Consider the following 20,363-nt stretch of genomic DNA (forward strand, 5'->3'; position numbering starts at 1 on the left):
GCAAAATAGAGTTGACTTTCCTTTCAAGAGCACGAGTGTGCCAGCAGCTTCATGGTTCCTAACTTTGAATTGATCCATTGCAATGAGTGATCAGAGCAAAGTTCTTCAGAATAGATCTTCAATCAAAATGTGGCTCTACATATATGAAATGAAGAAATTAGCAAGGAGGAGGGCATACTTGGGAAATGTAAAGGCAAATAATAAACATTCCAAGCAGTAGTCAGTTTCTCATTGAAGACATTCATCAATACCTTAAAACTCTTTCCATGGCTGCAACTTATTAGGATATTTAAAAACTATTCTTTTATTCTCTCTTACCCACATTTACTTCAGAAATTGAAAAAAAAAAAACCATCTGGGTCCCTAGAATTATATCCTTTCCTAAATATTGGTTAGTTAAACTGGCCACCAGCATGCATTCACTGAACAATCTCAGAAAGGCAGAGAGTGCAGGACAGGCGCTCCTAGCCCTTCAAAGCAACAAAGATCGCTCACGGCTGCATCCTGTCACTGTCAACCTTCTAAATGCTCTTTTTTTTTGGTATTGCCATATTTACTGCTTTCTGGTTTCTCCTATAAGCACTTTGTTTTCTGAAAAACTGAAGATAAATATAGAATTTCCAAAACAAAATGAAGATCCAGATTCTGAGCTTTGCAAAACTCTAATAGCATATTTCAAACCATTAAATATACGAATATAAATTTTATCCTTTAGACGAAAAAGGGCTCCAGAAAATCACGAATTCATTCTCCTTCTAATACACTCAAAATGAAAGTAGATAAGGAATGAAACACAACAGAAGCATGAGCGTGGCGGTTTAGTAAGCAGGCGGCAGGGCGAGAGTGGACAGCAGTTTATTGGCGTCTCTCAGCAGTGAAGTCTCCTCCTTTTGGGCGGTTTGCCCCGAGGCTGCAGCTGCATACCTTTGGTGGTGTCAGATATGCTATTTAACAAGGCACACATCATATCTCCCTCTAAGTGGTGAGGGTTGAGTATATGTGCTGGCCTCTGAGTCTTCTTAAACTGATTCTCTAGCTCCAGAAAACCTTGATCTCCTGAGAGGATGGTGAAAGGAATCTGCTTGGGCAGCTGTTCATCTAGACGGCCAGCCTAAGTTGGAACAAATGGCACACATCAAATCAGCATCCGTGCTTCCAATCAAGTTACAGCTATTTCAGAATGAACGCCTACCTAGAAAGGTGTATTTAGTGTATCCCCTTGCTCCCACTAAAGTATGATATAAAGATCTCATTCACAAATAAAATATATTAATACCATATTTAAAAAATGTAAAGTGCTGTCAATTTTAAGATAAACTGTTTAATGTGCCACTAAGAGAGAAAGAAAAAAGAGAAGGACCCCATATAAAGGTGGAACAGTAACAGGGCTAAAGTAAGCAAAGTAACAGTAAGGCAAGCAAGCTCAACCTTAAAACTAGCTAGATGGAAAAAGAAATTATCTTGTGGTTTAAAACATAAGCAGCAATCAACAAGTCTACAGAGTAAATTCATGTTATCAGGGTGACACAGAAACGCTTAAGCAGAAAATTTAATTTAAACTGGGTCTCAGGTGGGTCGTTTCTCCAGGCAACTAGCTGAGACAGAAGCAAATGCATATTCCACCTGGGCCAACAGTGACTGTCACGGGGCCTGCTCATTCCAGAGATGTTATATGTGGAAGCACCTCATGTGTCAGGGAGTGACACCTCCTAATCATTTATTCTAGAAACAGTTAAAGTTCTACTGTGGGACAGCTGAGGGCTGGCTAGAACTGGGAATGAAGCAGTAACCATGTGCTACGGGTTCCTGCTCCCAACGGTCTTAAGTAGAACTTGACGCAAAAGGTTTTATACGAAAGACACAGCACTGAAAAGGAATCTACAGTGTCATTACGATTTAAGTGGGAGAATTAATCCAAATGGGTCCTAGATTCACATTAGATTCTGAATAAGGCAGTGACTCACATGCATACATATGGCAAAATCAGCAGCATCCTTCCTCTTACTGCAGCGAGGATGCAGGAAGAAGCAGCCAATCCTGCTCAGGTAGTTGTAGACCTTACAGTGGGCCGGAGGCTTCCAGTTGGTGTTCCCTCCTAAGATGGTGAGAACAATAAACAAGACTGGTGTTCAGAACAGGCATAAATGATGAGTCAAACAAAAGAAGCAAGAACAGAACAACAGACACAACTAAAAATTCCATAAGGAAAAACAAATACTAGGAAAAAACTGTTTCTAGAAAAAAAGTACCAAAGTAGAAGGCAGAACAGGCAGCTGCAGCCCAGGCATGACCAGTGTGCTGCTGAAACCTCAGCAAAGTAGACACCTGCCCCAAGCCTGACTAGTAAGTGGAAGACTCACAGGGACGTTAAGCAGAAGCATAGTGATGTGTGTGAAATTCTCTGGTGGTGTTCTACATGAACATATGCATTAGTGGATTTTTTACAAGCATGTTAAGGCTGCTTGCTGAATTTAAAAAGTGGGCAATGAGGAAAGCTGGACTTACTAAAAGCCTTATCCAGGTCAGTGGGTTTCTATCTGAAATCCTAATCCTCTTCTTTGTATACGGTTTCCTATCAAATGTGGCAAACGCACCATATTTCATTGTACTGTGCTTTAATACTTTTTTTTTTAATTACAAATTGAAGATCTCTGGCAACTTTGCCTTAAGTGGGCTTATAAATGTCATTAATCCAACATTTGCTAACTTTCTGTCACATTTTGATGATATTCATGATATTTCACAATCTTCCACCATTATTACATTGTTATGGTGATCACTGATGTTACCATTGTAATTGCTTGGGTGCACCACAAACCATGCCCATACACGACAGCAGACTTAACTAACAAATGTTCTGTACATTCTGATCGCTCCACCGACTTGCCCTTCATTGCCTTTCTCCCCTTTTGGGCATCCTACTCCCTGAGACACAATATTGAAAGTAGGCCAGTTAATAACCCCACAATGGCCCCTAAGTGTTCTAGTGAAATGAAGAGTCTCACATTTCTCAAATTAAATCAAAAGCTAGCAATGATTAAGCTCAGTGAGAAAGGAATGTCCGAAGACAAGACAGGCTTAAAGGCAGGCCTGTAGTTAGATGACCATTATATGATGACAATTATATCTACCACTGTGGGCAAGAATCCCTTAAAAGAAATGCAGTAGCCACATAGTCAACAAAAGAGTCCGAAATGCAGTACTTGGATGCAGTCTCAAAAATGACAGAATGATCTCTGTTCGTTTCCAAGGCAAACCATTCAATGTCACAGTAATTGAAGTCTGTGCCCCGACCAGTAATGCTGAAGAAGCTGAAGCTGAATGGTTCTATGAAGACCTACAAGACATTCTAGAACTAACACCCAGAAAACATGTCCTCTTCATTACAGGGGACTGGAATGCAAAATTAGGAAGTCAAGAAACACCTGGAGTAACACGTGCCTTGCAGTACAGAATGAAGCAGGGCAAAGGCTAATAGAGTTTTGGCAAGAGAACGCACTGGTCATAGCAAACACCCTCTCCCAACAACACAAGAGAAGACCCTACACATAGACATCACCAGATGGTCAACACTGAAATCAGACTGATTATATTCTTTGAAGCCATAGATAAAGAAGTTCTATATGGTCAGCAAAAACAAGACTGGGCGCTGACTGTGGCTCAGATCATGAACTCCTTATTGCCAAATTCAGACTGAAATTGAAGAAAGTAGGTAAAACCACTAGACCATTCAGGTATGGCCTAAATCAAATCCCTTATGAGTGTACAGTGGAAGTGACAAATAGATTCAAGGGATTAGATCTGACAGGCAGAGAGCCTGAAGAACTATGGACGGAGGTTCGTGACATTGTACAGGAAGCAGTGATCAAGATCATCCCCATGGAAAAGAAATGCAAAAAGGCAACAGGGCTGTCTGAGGAGGCCTTGCAAATAGCTGTGAAAAGAGGAGACACGAAAAGCAAAGGAGAAAAGGAAAGATATAACCATTTGAATGCAGAGTTCCAAAGAATAGCAAGGAGAAATAAGAAAGCCTTCCTCAGTGATCCATGCAAAGAAAGAGAGGAAAACAAAGGAATGGGAAAGTCTAGAGATCTCTTCAAGAAAATCAGAGATACCAAGGGAATATTTCATGCAAAGATGGGCTCAAAAAAGGGCAGAAATGGTATGGACCTAACAGAAGCAGAAGATATTAAGAAGAGGTGGCAAGAATACACAGAAGAGCTATACAAAAAAGATCTTCATGACCCAGATAATCAGGATGGTGTGCCAGACATCCTGGAATGTGAAGTCAAGTGGGCCTTAGGAAGCATCACTACAAACAAAGCTAGTGGAGGTGATGAAATTCCCATTGAGCTATTTCAAGTCCTAAAAGATGATGCTGTGAAAGTGCTGCACTCAATATGCCAGCAAATTTGGAAAACTCAGCAGTGGCCACAGGACTGGAAAAGCTCAGTTTTTATTCCAATTCCAAAGAAAGGCAATGCCAAAGAATGTTCAAACTACTGCACAATTGCACTCATCTCACACGCTAGTCAAGTAATGCTCAAAATTCTCCAAGCCAGGCTTCAGCAATATGTGAACCGTGAACTTCCAGATGTTCAAGCTGGATTTAGAAAAGGCAGAGGAACCAGAGATCAAATTGCCAACATCCGTTGGATCACTGAAAAAACAAGAGAGTTCCAGAAAAACATCTATTTCTGCTTTATTGACTATGCCAAAGCCTTTGACTCTGTGGATCACAACACTGTGGAAAATTCCGAAAGAGATGGGAATACCAGACCACCTGACCTGCCTCTTGAGAAATCTGTATGCAGGTCAGGAAGCAACAGTTAGAACTGGACATGAAACAACAGACTGGTTCCAAATTGGGAAAGGAGTACATCAAGGCTGTATATTGTCACCTTGCTTATTTAACATATTCAGAGTACATCATGTGAACTGCTGACAAGCTGGAATCAAGATTACCAGGAGAAATATCAATAACCTCAGATATGCAGATGACATCACCCTTATGGCAGAAAGCGTAGAGCCTTTCTTGATGAAAGTGAAAGAGGAGAGTAAAAAAGCTGGCTTAAAGCTCAACATTAAAAAAACTAAGATCATGGCATCCGGTCCCATCACTTCATGGCAAATAGATGGGGAAACAATGGAAACAGTGAGAGACTTTATTTTCTTGGGCTCTAAAATCACTGTAGATGGTGACTGCAGCCATGAAATCAAAAGACACTTGCTCCTTGGAAGGAAAGTTATGACCAACCTAGATAGCATATTAAAAAGCAGAGACAATACTTTGTCAACAAAGGTCCGTCTAGTCAAGGCTATGGTTTTTCCAGTGGTCATGTATAGATGTGAGAGCTGGACCATAAAGAAGGCTGAGCACAGAAGAATTGATGCTTTTGAACTGTGGTGTTGGAAAAGACTCTTGAGAGTCCCTTGGACTACAAGGAGATCAAACCAGTCAGTCGTAAAGGAAATCAGTCCTGAATATTCATTGGAAGGACTGATGCTGAAGCTGAAACTCAGTACTTTGGCTACCTATTGTGAAGAGCTGACTCATTGGAAACGACCCTGATGCTGGAAAGACTGAAGGTGGGAGGAGAATGGTTGGATGGCATCTGAAGAGTTACACTCAATGTCATGCTGTTAAAGTGCTCTCAAGACAGAGGATGAGACGGTTGATGGCATCACCGACTAGATAGATGGATGTGAGTTTGAGCAAGCTCCAGGAGTTGTTGCTGGACAGGGAAGCCTGGTGTGCTACAGTCCACGCAGTGACAAAGAGTTGAACATGACAGAGCAACTGAACTGAACTGAGGCCCCACATCACGTTTTTCAGTTGGGGATCAGGCAAAGAGATAGGTAATCCCCAGGGACTCTGACAATGTGAAAGCCAGTGAGATATTCCACAGGACTGGGGTAAACAGAGACTCTACTCTTGGAGGGCACAAACAAAACCGTGTGTCCACCAGGACCCAGGGGAAGGAGCAGTAACCCCACAGGAAACTGAGTCAGACTTGCCTGTGAGTGTTTCAGGATCTCCTACAGAAGGCAAGGGTTGGCAGTAGCCTGCCATGGGGAAAGGGGTAGTGGTAGCAGTCCTGGTAGATGCATCTTGGTATAAGTTCTCTTAGAGGCTGCGATTAGCCCTACCATAGAACCTACAGACTCTAGGACTGGGTGACTCAGGTCAAACAACTAACAGGGAGGGAGCACAGCCCCACCCATCAGCAGACAAGTGGATTAAAGTTTTCCTGAGTATGGCCCTGCCCATCAGAGCAAGACCCAGTTTTCCCCACAGCCAGTCCCTTCCATCAAGAAGCTTACACAAACCTCTTACCCTCATTCACCACAGGACAGACAGAAGAAACAAGAACTACAATCCTGCAATCCCAAGAAGAAAACCACAGTCACAGAAAGCTAACCAAATGAAAAGAAACAGGATCATATCCCAGATGAAGGAACAAGATACATCCCCAAAAAACAACTAAATCAACTGGAGAATAGGCAACCTTCCAGAAAAAGAATTCAGAATAATAATAGCGAAGATGATCTAGGATCTTGGAAAAAGAATGGAGAAGATGCAATAAATGTTTACCAAAGACCTAGAAGAATTAAAGAACTAACAGAAATGAACAATACACTCAGTTCAGTTCAGTCACTCAGCTGTGTCCAACTCTTTGCAACCCCATGGACTGCAGCACGCCAGGCTTCCCTGTCCATCACCAACTCCTGGAGCTGGCTCAAACTCTAGTCCACTGAGTTGGTAATGCCATCCAACCATCTCCTCACTAGAAGGAATCAATAGCAGAATAACTGAGGCAGAAGAATGGATAAGTGACCTGGAAGATAGAACGGTAGAAATCACGCTGCAAAACAGAATATAGAAAAAAGAATGAAAAGAAATGAAGACAGCCTAAGAGACCTCTGGGACAACATTAACCACACCAATATTCTCATAATAGGGGTTCCAGAAGGGGAGAGACAGAGAAAGAGAGAAAGAACCCAGGAAAATATTTGAAAAGATAACAGCTGAAAACTTTCCCAACATGAGAAAGGAAACAGTCAACCATGTCCAGGAGGTACAGAGAGTACAAGGCAGGATAAGCCAAGGGGACACACACTGAGACACAGAGTAATCAAACTGACAGAAATTAAAGACAAAGGTAAGATATCAAAAGCAACAAGGGAAAAAGGAAAAACAGCATCAAAGGGAAATCCGTAAGGTTATCAGCTGATTTCTCAACAGAAACTCTACAGCCAGAAGGGAATGGCATGATACAGTCCAAATGATGGAAGGGAAGAAGCTACAACCAAGAATGGTAATAGGATCAGACATACCATTAATTACCTAAAATTTAAATGCACCGAGCAAAAGACACAAGACTGGCTGGGTGGATACAAAAACAAGGCTCATATACATGTTATCTACAAAAGACCCACCTCAGATCTAGGGACACTCACAGACTGAAAGTAAGAGGATAGGAGAAGGTATTTTACACAAATGGAAATCATAAGAAAGATGGAGCAGCAATACTCGTATCAGACAAAATAAACTTTAAAACAAAGACTGTTATAAGAGACAGAGAAGGACACTACATAATGATCAAGGATTCAATCTAAGAAGAAGATACAACAATTATAAATATATATACACCCAACACAGGAACACCACAATGCACAAGGCAAATGTTAACACACATAAAGGGAAAAATTGACAGTAACACATTAATAGTGGGGAACTTAATACTCTACTTTCATCAATGGAGAGACCATCTGGACAGAAAATTAATAAGGAAATAGAGGCCTTACATGACACTTTAGACAAGTTGGACTTAATTGATATTTATAGAATATTCCATCTAAAAGCAACAGACTGCACATTCTTATCAAGCATACACAGAACATTCTCCAGGACTGACCACATGCTGGGCCATAAGGTGACCCTTGGTAAATTTTGGAAAATCAAAATCATATCAAGCATCTTTTATGATCACAACACTAGAAGATTAGAAATAAACTATAAGAAAAAAACTCTAAGAAACACAAACAAATGGCAGTTAAGTGATTTGCTATTAAACAACCATTGGATCACTAAAGAAATCAAAGAGGAAACTAAACAAACACCTAGAAACAAATGAAAACGAAAGCATGGTCCAAAACCTACGAGATGCAGCAAAAGCAGTTCTAAGAGGGAAGTTTACAGCAATACAATCTTCACCTCAAGAAACAAGAAGAGTCTCAAATAAACAACTTAACCTTACATCTAAAACAACTAGGAAAAGAAAACCTAAAGAGAAAAACAAAGAAAACCTAAGCCTTAGAAGAGGAAGAAAATAATAAAGATCCAAGCAAAAATAAATGAAATAGAAACAAAACAATCACAAAGATCAATGAAACTAAAAGCTGGGTCTTTGAAAAGGTAAAAATTGAAAAACCTTTAGCCAGACTCATCAAAAAAAAAAGAGAGGAGTCAAATCAATAAAATCAAACCTGAAAAAGGAAAAGTTACAACTGACTCCACAGAAATGTCAAGGGTCATAAGAGATTACTATGAAGAATTGCATGCCAATAAAATGGACAACCTGGTAGAAATGGAGAAATTCTTAGAAAGGTACAGTCTCCCTAGACATAGCCAGGAATAAACAGAAAATATGAGCAAGCCAATCACAAGTACTGAAATTGAAACCATGATTAAAAACCTCCCAACAAACAAAACTCCAGGACCTGACAGCTTCATAGGCAAATTTTATCATTTAGAGGAGAGTTAACACCTATCCTTCTGACACTTGTTTCAAAAAAGGGGAGAGGAAGGAAAACTTCCAAACTAATTTTATGAGGCCACCATCACCCTGATACCAAAACCAGACAAAGATACCACAAGAAAATTACAGAATTACAGGCCAGTATCACTGATGAGGTGCTTTCCCAGTGGCTCAGTGGTAAAGAATCTGCCTGCAAATGCAGGAAACCCAAGTTCAATTTCTGGGTCGGGAAGATCCCCTGGAGAAGGAAGTAGCCACTCACTCCAGTATTCATGCCCGGAGAATCCTATGGACAGAGATGCCTGGCAGGCTACAGTCCATGGGGATACAAAAGAGTCAGACACAACTTAGTGACTAAACAACAACAACAAAATCACTGATGAACACAGATGCAAAAATTCTCAACAGAATACAACCAATCTGTATCCAACAGTACATTAAAAAGATCATATATGACGATCAAGTGGGATTCATCCCAGGGATGCAAGGCATCCACCAATCAATCCATGCGACACTCCACGTCAGCAAACTAGGGAATAAAAACTATACGATCATCTCAACAGAGCAAAAAGCTTTCGACACAGTCCATCACCCATGTATGAGGAAAAACTCTCCAGAAAGTGGGCAGAGAGGGAACACAGTAGTAGCACTGTAATTGCCCAATGGTGTCCAACTCTTTGCGACCCTATGGACTGTAGCCTGCCAGGCTCCTTACCATAATAAAGGCCATATATGACAAATGTGCAGCTAACATCATCATACTCAATGGTGAAAAGCTGAAAGCATTCACTCTAAGATCAGGAACAAGACAACGATGTCCACTCTCGCCACTTTTATTCAACAAAGTTTTGGAAGTCTCAGCTATAGCAATCAGTGAGAAAAAGAAGCAAAAGGATTCCAAATTGGAAAAGAAGTTAAACTGTCACAGTTTGCAGATGACCTGATACTAAATATGGCAATTCCATCTACCGTAACATCAAAAAAAAAAAAAACCTAGGAATAAACCTACCCAAGGAAACAAAAGACATGTACTCTAAAAACTATAAGATGCTGATGAAAGAAATCAAAGAACACATAAACAAATGGGAAGATATACCATGCTTGTAGATTGGAAGAATCAGTATTTACTCAAAAATGACTATACTGCCAAAGCAATCTACAGATTCAGTGCAATCCCTATCAAGACATTTTTCACAGAATTAGAACAAAAAATCTTAAAATGTGTATGGAGAGACAAAGGACCCTGAATAGTCAAATCAGTGCTGAGAAAGAAAAGTGGAGCTGGAGGAATCAGGCACCCTGACTTCAGAATAGCAAAGCAACTCAGTATTCTTGTCTAGAAAACCTTAGGAAAACTATGAAAAGGTAAAAAGATTTGACACTGGAAGATAAACCATGCAGGTTGACAGGTATCCAATACACTACTGGGAAAAACAGAGAAATAGCTCCAGAGAGAATGAAGGGCTAAGCCAAAAAGGAAATGACACCCAGTTGAGGATGTATATGATGGTGAAAGTAAAGCCCAATGCTGTAAAGAACAGTATTGGATACGAAACTGGAATGAATGAATCCAGGTAAACTGGACGTGGTCAAACAAGAGTGACTATTGACATTTTAGGAATCAGTGAACTAAAATGGACGGGAATGGGCAAATTCAATTCAGATGACCATTATATCTACTACTGTGGGCACGAATCCCTTAGAAGAAATGGAGTAGCCATCATAGTCAACAAGAGAGTTCAAAATGAAGTACATGGGTACAATCTTAAAGACAACAGAATGATCTTGGTTCATTTCCAAGGCAAGCCATTCAACATCACAGTAATCCAAGTAACACAGTAACCCAGTGACTAATGCTGAAGAAACTGAAGCCAAACAATTCTATGGGACCTATAAGACCTTCTAGATCTAACACCAAAAGAAGATGTCCTTTTTACCACCAGGGATTGGAATGCAGAAGTAGGAAGTCAAGAGATACCTGGAATAACAGGTAAGTTTGGCCTTGGAAGCAAGGCAAAAACTAACAGAATTTTGCCAAGAGAACACACTGGTCACAGCAAACACCCTCTTCCAACAACACAAGAGATGATTCTACATGTGGACATCACCAGATGGTCAATACAGAAATCAGATTGATTATATTCTTTGCTGCCAAAGTTGGAAAAACTCTAAACAGGCAGCAAAAACAAGACCAGGAGCTGACTACTGCTTAGATCGTGAGCTCCTTATTGCAAAACTCAGGCTTAAATTGAAGAAAGTAAGAAAATTAGTCCATTCAGGTATGACCTAAACAAAATTCCTTATGATTATATGGTGGAACTGAAAAACAGATTCAAGGGATTAGATCTGATAGAAGGGTGTCTGAAGAACTATAGATGGAGGTTCATAACAAGGTACAAAAGGTTCATAACATGGTACCAACACCATCCCAAAGAAAAAGAAATGCAAGAGGGCAAAATGGTTATCTGACAAGGCCATACAAATAGCTGAGAAAAGAAGACAAGCAAAAGGCAAAGGAGAAAGGGAAAGATAAATCCAACTGAATGCAGACTTCCAAAGACCAGAAAGGAGGATAAGAGCATGTTCTTAAGTGAACAATGCAAACAATAGAATGGGAAAGACTAGAGATCTCTTCAAGAAAATTAGAGATACCAAGGGAACATTTCATGTAAAGATGGGCAAAATAGAGGACAGAAACAGCAAGGAACTAACAGAAGCAGAAGAGATTAAGAAGAGGTGGCAAAAATACAGAAGAACTGTGCAAAAAACGTCTTAAGGACTTAGATAAACATGATGGTGTGGTCACTTACATGGAGCCAGACATCCTGAAGTGTGAAGTCAAATAGGCCTTAAGAAGCATTAACTATGAACAAAGCTAGTCGAGGTGTTGGAATTCCAGTTGAGCTATTTCGAATCCTAAAGGATGATGCTGTTAAAATACTTTACCCAATATGTCAGCAAATTTAGAAAACTCAGCAGTGGCCACAGAATTGGAAAAGGTCAGTTTTCATTCCAATCCCAAAGAATGGCAATGCCAAAAATGTTCAAACTACTGCACAACTGCACTCATTTCACATGAGAGTAATATAATGCTCAAAATCCTTCCAGCAAGGCTTCAGCAGTACATTAACTGAGAACTTCCAGATGTACAAACTGGATATAGAAAAGGCAGAGAAACCAGAGAGCAAATTGCCACCACCTGCTGGATTATAGAAAAAGCAAGAGAATTCCAGAAAAACATCTACTTCTGCTTCATTGACTATGCTAAAGCCTATGACTGAACACATGTAAATCCATGGCTGATTCATGTCAATGTATGGCAAAAATCACTACAATATTGTAAAGTAATTAGCCTCCAACTAATAAAAATAAAAGAAAAAAAAAGAAAGAAAAAAATTTAGGAAAAAAAAAACAATAAAGCCTATGACTGCATGGATCACGAGAAACTGTGGAAAATTCTTCAAGAGATAGGAATACCAGAACACCTCACCTACCTCCTGAGAAACCTGTAAGGCAGGTCAAGAAGCAACAGTTAGAACTATACATGAGACAAAAGACTGGCTCAAAACTGGGAATGGAGTATGACAACTCTGTATGTTGTCACTCTGCTTATTTATTTTATATGCAGAGTTCAGTTCAGTTGCTCAGTCGTGTCCAACTCTTTGCGACCCCATGGACCGCAGCACACCAGGCCTCCCTGTCCATCACCAGCTCCTAGAGTTTACCCAAACTCATGTCCACTGAGTCGGTGATGCCATCCAACAATCTCATCTTTTGTCGTCCCCCTCTCCTCTGGCCTTCAATCTTTCCCAGCATCAGGGTCTTTTCAAATGAGTCAGCTCTTCGCATCACGTGGCCAAAGTATTGGAGTTTCAGCTTTTACCATCAGTCCTTCCAGTGGACATTCAAGACTGATCTCGTTTAGGATGGACTGGTTGGATCTCCTTGCAGTCCAAGGGACTCTCAAGAGTCTTCTCCAACAACACAGTTCAAAAGCATCAATTCTTTGGCACTCAGCTTTCTTTATAGTCCAACTCTCACATCCATACATGATTACTGGAAAAACCATATCCTTGACTAGATGGACCTTTGTTGACAAAGTAGTATCTCTGCTTTTTAATATGCTATCTAGGTTGGTCATAACTTTCCTTCCAAGGAGTAAGCATCTTTTAATTTCTTGGCTGCAATCATCATCTGCAGTGATTTTGGAGCCCCCCCAAAAGAGAGTCAAGCACTGTTTCCACTGTTTCCCCATCTATTTGCCATGAAGTGAAAGGACTGGATACCATGATCTTAGTTTTCTGAACGCTGAACTTTAAGCCAACTTTTTCACTCTCCTCTTTCACTTTCATCAAGAGGCTCTTTAGTTCCTCTTCACTTTCTGCCATAAGGGTGGTGTCATCTGCTTATCTGAGGTTATTGATATTTCTCCCGGCAATCTTGGTTCCAGCTTGTGCTTCCTCCAGCCCAGTGTTTCTCATGATGTACTCTGCATAGAAGTTAAATAAGCAGGGTGACAATATACAGCCTTGATGTACTCCTTTTCCTATTTGGAACCAGTCTGTTGTTCCATGTCCAGTTCTAACTGTTGCTTCCTGACCTGCATACAGATTTCTCAAGAGGCAGGTCAGGTGGTCTGGTATTCCCATCTCTTGAGAATTTTCCAGTTGTTGTGATCCACAGAGTCAAAGGCTTTGGCATAGTCAATAAAGCAGAAACAGATGCTTTTCTGGAACTCTCCTGCTTTTTCAATGATTCAGCGGATGCTGGCAATTTGATCTCTGGTTCCTCTGCCTTTTCTAAATCCAGCTTGAACATCTGGAAGTTCACGGTTCACATATTGCTGAGGCCTGGCTTGGAGAATTTTGAACAATACTTTACTACCGTGTGAGATGAGTGCAATTGTGCAGTAGTTTGAACATTCTTGGCACTGCCTTTCTTTGGGATTGGAATGAAAACTGAGCTTTTCCAGTCCTGTAGCCACTGCTGAGTTTTCCAAATTTGCTGTCATACTGAGTACAGCACTTTAACAGCATCGTTTTTCAGGATTTGAAATAGCTCAGCTGGAATTCCAACACCTCCACTAGCTTTGTTTGTAGTGATGCTTCCTAAGGCCCACTTGACTTCACATTCCAGGATGTCTGGCTCTAGGTGAGTGATCACACCATCCTGATTACCTGGGTCATGAAGATCTTTTTTGTATAGTTCTTCTGTGTATTTTTGCCACCTCTTCTTAATATCTTCTGCTTCTGTCAGGTCCATACCATTTCTGTCCTTTATTGAGCCTATCTTTGCATAAAATGTTCCCGTGGTATCTCTAATTTTCTTGAAGAGATCTCTAGTCTTTCCCATTCTATTGTTTTCCTGTATTTCTTTGCATGGATCGCTGAGGAAGGCTTTCTTATCTCTCCTTGCTATTCTTTGGAACTCTGCATTCAAATGGGTATATCCTTCCTTTTCTCCTTTGTTTTTTGCTTCTCTTCTATTCACAGCTATTTGTAAGGCCTCGTCAGACAACCCTTTTGCCTCTTTGCATTTCTTTTCCTTGGGAATGATCTTGACCCCTGCCTGCTATAGAATGTCATGAACCTCCATCCATAGTTCTTGAGGCAGTCTGCCTATCACATCTAATCTCCTGAATCTATTTGTCACTTCCATTGTATAATTGTAAGGGATTTGATTTAGGTCATACATGAATTGTCTACTGGTTTTCCCTACTTTCTTCAATTTAGGTCTGAATTTGGCAATAAGGAGTTCATGGTCTGATCCACAGTCAGCTCCCAGTCTTGTTTTTTGCTGACCATATAGATCTTCATCTTTGGCTACAAAGAATATAATCTATCTGATTTCGGTGTTGGCCATCTGGTGATGTCCATGTGTAGAGTCTTCTCTTGTGTTGTTGGAAGAGGATGTTTGCTATGATCAGTGAGTTCTCTTGCCAAAACTCTATTCGCCTTTGCCCTGCTTCATTGTGTATTCCAAGGCCAAATCTGCCTGTTACTCCAGGTGTTTCTTGACTTCCTACTTTTTAATTCCAGTCCCCTATAATGAAGAGGACATGTTTTTTGGGTATTAGTTCTAGAATGTTTTCTAGGTCTTCATAGAACTGTTGAACTTCAGCTTCTTCAGCATTACTCATCGGGGAATAGACTTGGATTCCTGTGATACTGAATGGTTTGCCTTGGAAGCGAACAGAGATCATTCTGTCGTCGTTGAGACTGCATCCAAGTACTGCATTTCAGACTCTTCTCTTGACTATGATGGCTACTCCATTTCTTCTAAGGGATTCCTGCCCACATTAGTAGATATAATATGCAGAGTACATCATGCAAAATATGGGCTGCATGAATCACAAGACAGAATCAAGATCACAGGGAGAAATATCAACAACCTCAGATATGCAGATGATACCACCTTAATGGCAAAAAGTGAAGAGGAACTAGAGAGACTCTTGATGAGTGTGAGAGAATGAAAAAAGCTGGCTTAAAACCCAGCATACAGAAAACTAAGATCATAGTATCCAGTCCGATCACTTCATGGCAAACAGATGGAGTAAAAATGGAAAGTGTGACAGATTTTTTTCCTAGGCTCCAAAATCACTGTGAACATTGACTGCAGCCATGAAATTAAAAGACACTTGCTCCTGGGAAGAAAAGCTATGACAAACTTAGACAGCATATTAAAAATCAGTGACATCTCTCTGCTGACAAAGGTCTGTCTAGTCAAGGCTATGGTTTTTCCAGTAGTCATGTATGGATGTGAGAGTTGGGCCATAAAGAAGGCCGAGCTCCAAAGTATTGATGCTTTCTAATTGTGGTGGTGGAGAAGATTCTCGAGAGTCCCTTGGACAGTGAGGAGATTGAACCAGTCAATCATAAAGGAAATCAACCCTAAATATTCATTGGAAGGACTGATGCTGAAGTGGAAGCTCCAATACTTTGGGCACCTGATACGAAGGGTCAACTCATCGGAAAAGACCCTGATGCTGGGAAAGAATGAAGGTGGGAAGAGAAGGGGATGAGAGAGGATGAGATAGTTGGAATGTATCACCAACTCAATGGCTATGAGTTTGAGCAAACTCTGGGAGATACTGAAGGACAGGAAAACCTGGTGAGCTGCAGTCTGTGGGGTTGCCAAGAGCTGTACACGACTGAGCAACTGAACAACAATGCAGTTACAGTTGTCAAAGCAGTACGGTACTGGCATAAATACAGAAACAGACATCAACGGACAGGACAGAAACCCAGAAATAAGCCCAAACACTTCTGGCCAGCTAACCCATGACAAAGGAGGCAAGTTTACACAATGGTGGAAAGACAGTCTCTGCAACAAATGGTGCTGGGAAAACTGGACAGTGACATGTAAAAAAATTAAATTAGCTCATTCCTTAATTCCATACGCAAAAATAAGCTCAAAATGGATTAAAGATCTTAATGTGAGACCAGACTATATAAAACTCTTAGAGGAAAACATAGGCAGAACATGCTCTAACATAAATCACAGCAGCATCTTTTTTGATCCATCTCCCAGAATGATAATAAAAACAAAAATAAACAAATGCAACCTACTTAAACTCAAAAACTTTTGCACAGCAAAGGAAACAATAAACAAAATGAAAGACAACCCACAGAATGGGAGAAAAATATTTGCAAATGATGTGACTGATAAGGGATTAGTCTCCAAAATTTATATTTTATGACACTTAACAGCATCAAAACAAATAACCCACTCAAAAAATGGGTAGAAGACCTGAATATACATTTCTCCAATGAGGACATACAGACAGGCCTATGAAAAGATGTTCAGCATCTCTAAGTATTAGAGAAATGCAAATGAAAACTACAATGAGGTATCACCTCACACCAGTGACAACAGTTATCTTCAAAAAACGCACAAACAATTGCTGGAAAGAGGGTGGTGAAAAGGGAACCCTGTTATACTCTCGGCTGCAATGTAAACTGGTACAGCCAGTATGGATAACAGTATGGAGGTTCCTGAAAAAACTGAACAGAGCTAGCATATGACCCTGCAATCCCACTCCTGGGCAAAAAGCTGGAGAAAAACACGATCTGAAAGGAGACACGCACCCCTGTCCTTCACTCACTGCAGCACTGTTTACAATAGCCAAGACATGAAAGCAACCTAAATGTCAATCAACAGAGGAACGGCTACACAAGATGTGGTACATATATACAATGGTGTATTACTCAGCCATTAAAGAGTGAAATAATGCCATTTGCAGCAACATGGATGGACCTATAGAATGTCATCCTGAGTGAAGTCCGTCAGACAGAGAAGGAGAAATACTGTATGACATCCCTTACATGTGGAATCTAAAAAGAAACGATACAAATGAACTTACTTACAAAACAGAAAGAGACTCATAGAGTTAGAAAACGAACTTACGGTTGCCGGGGAAAGGGACAGTTAGGGACTTTGGGAAGGGTGTGTACAAATTGCTGTTTAAAATGGATAACCAACGGGAACTCCTGTATAACACGTGGAACACCGCTCAATGCTGTGTGCGCCAGCCAGGAAGGGAGGAGGTCTCGGGGGAGAATGGATACGTGTATATGCACGGCTGAGTCCCTTTGCTGTTCACCTGAGACTACCACAACATTGTTAATTGGCTACACACCAATACAAAATGAAAATTTTAAAGTTAAAAAAAAAAAAACTCGTGATTGGGAAGATGTGAAGAGGTCAAAATACCAACAGCAACAGGAGTTTGGAAGAAGTTGATTCCAACTCTCACGGATGACTTGAGGGGTTCAAGAACTCAGTAGAGAAGGGAACTGCAGATGTGGTGGCAAAAGCAAGAGAACTAGAATTAGAAGTAGAGTCTGAAGATGTGACTGAACTGCTGCAGTCTCATGATAAACCTTTAATGGATGATGAGCAAGGAAAGTGGTTTCTTGAGAAGGAGTCTACCCTAGTGAAGATGCTGTGATGACCGTTGAAATGACAAGTAAGGATCTGGAATGTTACATAAACTTAATTGATAAAACAGCAGCAGGGTTTCAGAGGATCGATTCCAGTTTTGAAAGAAGTTCTACTGTGGGTAAAATGCTATCACACAGCACTGCAGACTACAAAGAAATCATTCATGAAAGGAACAGTCAGTCAATGCAGCAAACTTGATTGCTGTCTCATTTTAAGAAATTGCCACAGTTGTCCCAACCTTCAGCAACCACCACCCAGATCAGTCAACAGCCATCAACATGGAGGCAAGATATCACCCCCGCCAGCTGAAAGATTATGACTCACTGAAGGCTAAGGTAACAGTTAGCATTTTATAGCAATAAGACGTCTGTCAATTAAGACATATTTTAAGACATAAGGTTCTTGCCCACTTAACAGACTACAATATAGTGTAAACATGACTTTTATATGCATAGAGAAACCAAAAAATTCATGTGACTTGCAGCGGTCTGGAATTGAAACTGCAGTATCTACAGGGTGTGCCTACACGTAAGAGGCTCACTGTACTAAATCTCAGTTAATCAAAGAGAAGTATCTCTCCCAGGTTTGGTCAATGGCTTATAAAGAGATTTAGTGTATGGCCAAACCAACCTGCATGCACCCGATCTCATGTCATCTCAGAAGCTGAACCTGGTTAGTGCCTGAATGGGAGATTTATACAAAGATGCACATTTATAAACAGTAAGGAAGAACTGAAGAGGCAGTTATGTAGGAAGCACAGTAATTCTGTAGCTACAAGGTCCAAGTTCAAAAGCTAACTCTATTATTTTATTTTTATACTTTGCAAAAAAAAAAATAAACTTCTCAGCCTAATTCCTTATATTTAAAGGGAGAAAACTGTAATAATCAGTAAGCATGGGCTCCCCTGCTGGTTCAGGTGGTAAAGAATTTGCCTGCATTGCAGGAAACCCAGGTTCAATCCCTCGGTCAGGAAAATCCCCTGCAGAAGGGAAATGGCTACCCACTCCAGTATTCTTGGAGAATTCCTGGAGAATTCCACAGACAGAGGAGACTGGCTAGTGACATTCCATTGGGTCACAAAGAATCAGACACAACTGAGCAACTATTTTTCTTTAAAAAAAAAAAAAACAACAACAGTTCCTGGCATACTGTAGGCAGTGAATAAAAAGGCTCTTTCAATCTGCAGCTAAAGATCTATAAACTGTGGGTCCACCAAAAAGAGCTAACACCTATCACAGAGAAATGCAAGGAGAAAAATATTCTAGCACTGTAACTATAATGCAAGGTGACAAAACTTCAATTTTGTTTCCACCTCCTATTCAGGAAGGTCCAAGAAGAGTCCTTTTATTTTATTTATTTATTTTTTTTAATTTATTTGGCTGCACCAGGTCTCAGCTGCAGCACTCGGAATCTTCAGCTGCAGTATGCAAACCCTTAGTTGCGGCATGCGGGATCTAGTTCCCCTGCCCAGGGATCGAACCCCAGCCTCTGGCATTGGGAGCATGGAGTCTTAGCCACTGGACCACCAGAGAAGCCCCAAGAAGAGTCCTTTTAAAGTAAAACATATTCTAAGGTGTGTGTAGGGAGTCGGAGAGGTTGCCTCAAAAGTTTTTCTTATTGCCATACCTTGAAAGCCCCAAATAAATGTTCCTTGGTTAAGATGCCCTGGTAGGTGACCAAAAAAGTTGGACCAGTTATCGAAGTCGACAAAGACTATGTGAGTCATAGTTCGCAGGTAATCCAAGTCTGGGAGCTCAACAACCTCTTCATCTGAGAAAAAAGACACATCGACAGGAATTTGAGAAGAATTAGCTAAAAGCTTTTCAACTTGTCAACTTAACATTAATCTTGCATGTTTTTTACTTCTGTCTAAGCCATGTTGTGAAATCCAAATGACACAGTATATTTATATCAGATAAAAATATTTTGAATATTTCATAAATAATTGTCCTTTCTACAAATATGTGCCACTGATCCTGGCTTTCTTCAAAAGTCATTTATAAAGGGAATATTTTTAAAAAATTAGTGTACTGGAAGATCTAGAAGACCAAGCTTTAAGGCTAAATAACTAAAACTCGCACTACTCATCAAAATAAACTTTAGAGGTTACTTGCTAAGAACTTTCTTGCTACCAGGAGTCTGTTCTTTTCCTAACGTGGACGGCACGCCTCTGGCTCTATGCTATGCATACTGCTATATGCTATGCATATGCTATGCTGGCTCTACGCTGACACGAGCCCACCCACACACTGCTCCCGGGCGCCTCCCTCCAGAGACACCTCTTCTCTGCTCCCCCAGGGCCTCTCTGCCCTGACCCTCGCCAGCTCTTGTTCCCGCTCCTCTTCCCTGCTGTCACACCTCTCCACTTTGACAGGGTCTTACAGTTTCCCAGTAGCAATGAAAACCCTGAATGTTCAAAACATTCTTTTAAAAACAGACAGCTCCTACTCCACCTAATAAAGACTGCCTCAGAAAGAGCCTGCCATTCTTTCTCATTTCTAAAACACGTATTTTCTTATCTCTCTTCTTAAAATACTCAGTAATTTAGGTTTAGATATGACAATGACCTCCTGTCAAACACAGACCAACACAAATTCCCCAAAAGGAAAAAACCAGAACATTAAACTGTATGGCCACGGTTTCACTGGTAGAAGAAGA

General features: G+C 40.6%; 1 protein-coding gene across 13 annotated transcripts in view; it reads right to left on the minus strand.

The window, feature by feature from the left end:
- The window catches only part of ZNF451 (zinc finger protein 451), a 128,100-nt gene that overhangs the window by 23,509 nt on the left and 84,228 nt on the right, over positions 1-20,363 (minus strand). For 8 of the 13 annotated variants that reach the window (XM_043450397.1, XM_043450400.1, XM_043450396.1 and 5 more), the window contains 3 exons: positions 19,332-19,475; positions 1,965-2,095; positions 925-1,111 (listed from right to left, as the gene is read on the minus strand). In XM_043450397.1, the coding sequence (XP_043306332.1) occupies positions 925-1,111; positions 1,965-2,095; positions 19,332-19,475 (462 nt within the window). The remainder of the gene's footprint in view (positions 1-924; positions 1,112-1,964; positions 2,096-19,331; positions 19,476-20,363) is intronic. The other 5 variants (XM_043450405.1, XM_043450402.1, XM_043450403.1 and 2 more) reach the window with 2 other exon arrangements.

The sequence above is a fragment of the Cervus canadensis genome, chromosome 28 (assembly GCF_019320065.1).
Source record: "Cervus canadensis isolate Bull #8, Minnesota chromosome 28, ASM1932006v1, whole genome shotgun sequence".
Lineage (NCBI taxonomy): Eukaryota > Metazoa > Chordata > Mammalia > Artiodactyla > Cervidae > Cervus > Cervus canadensis.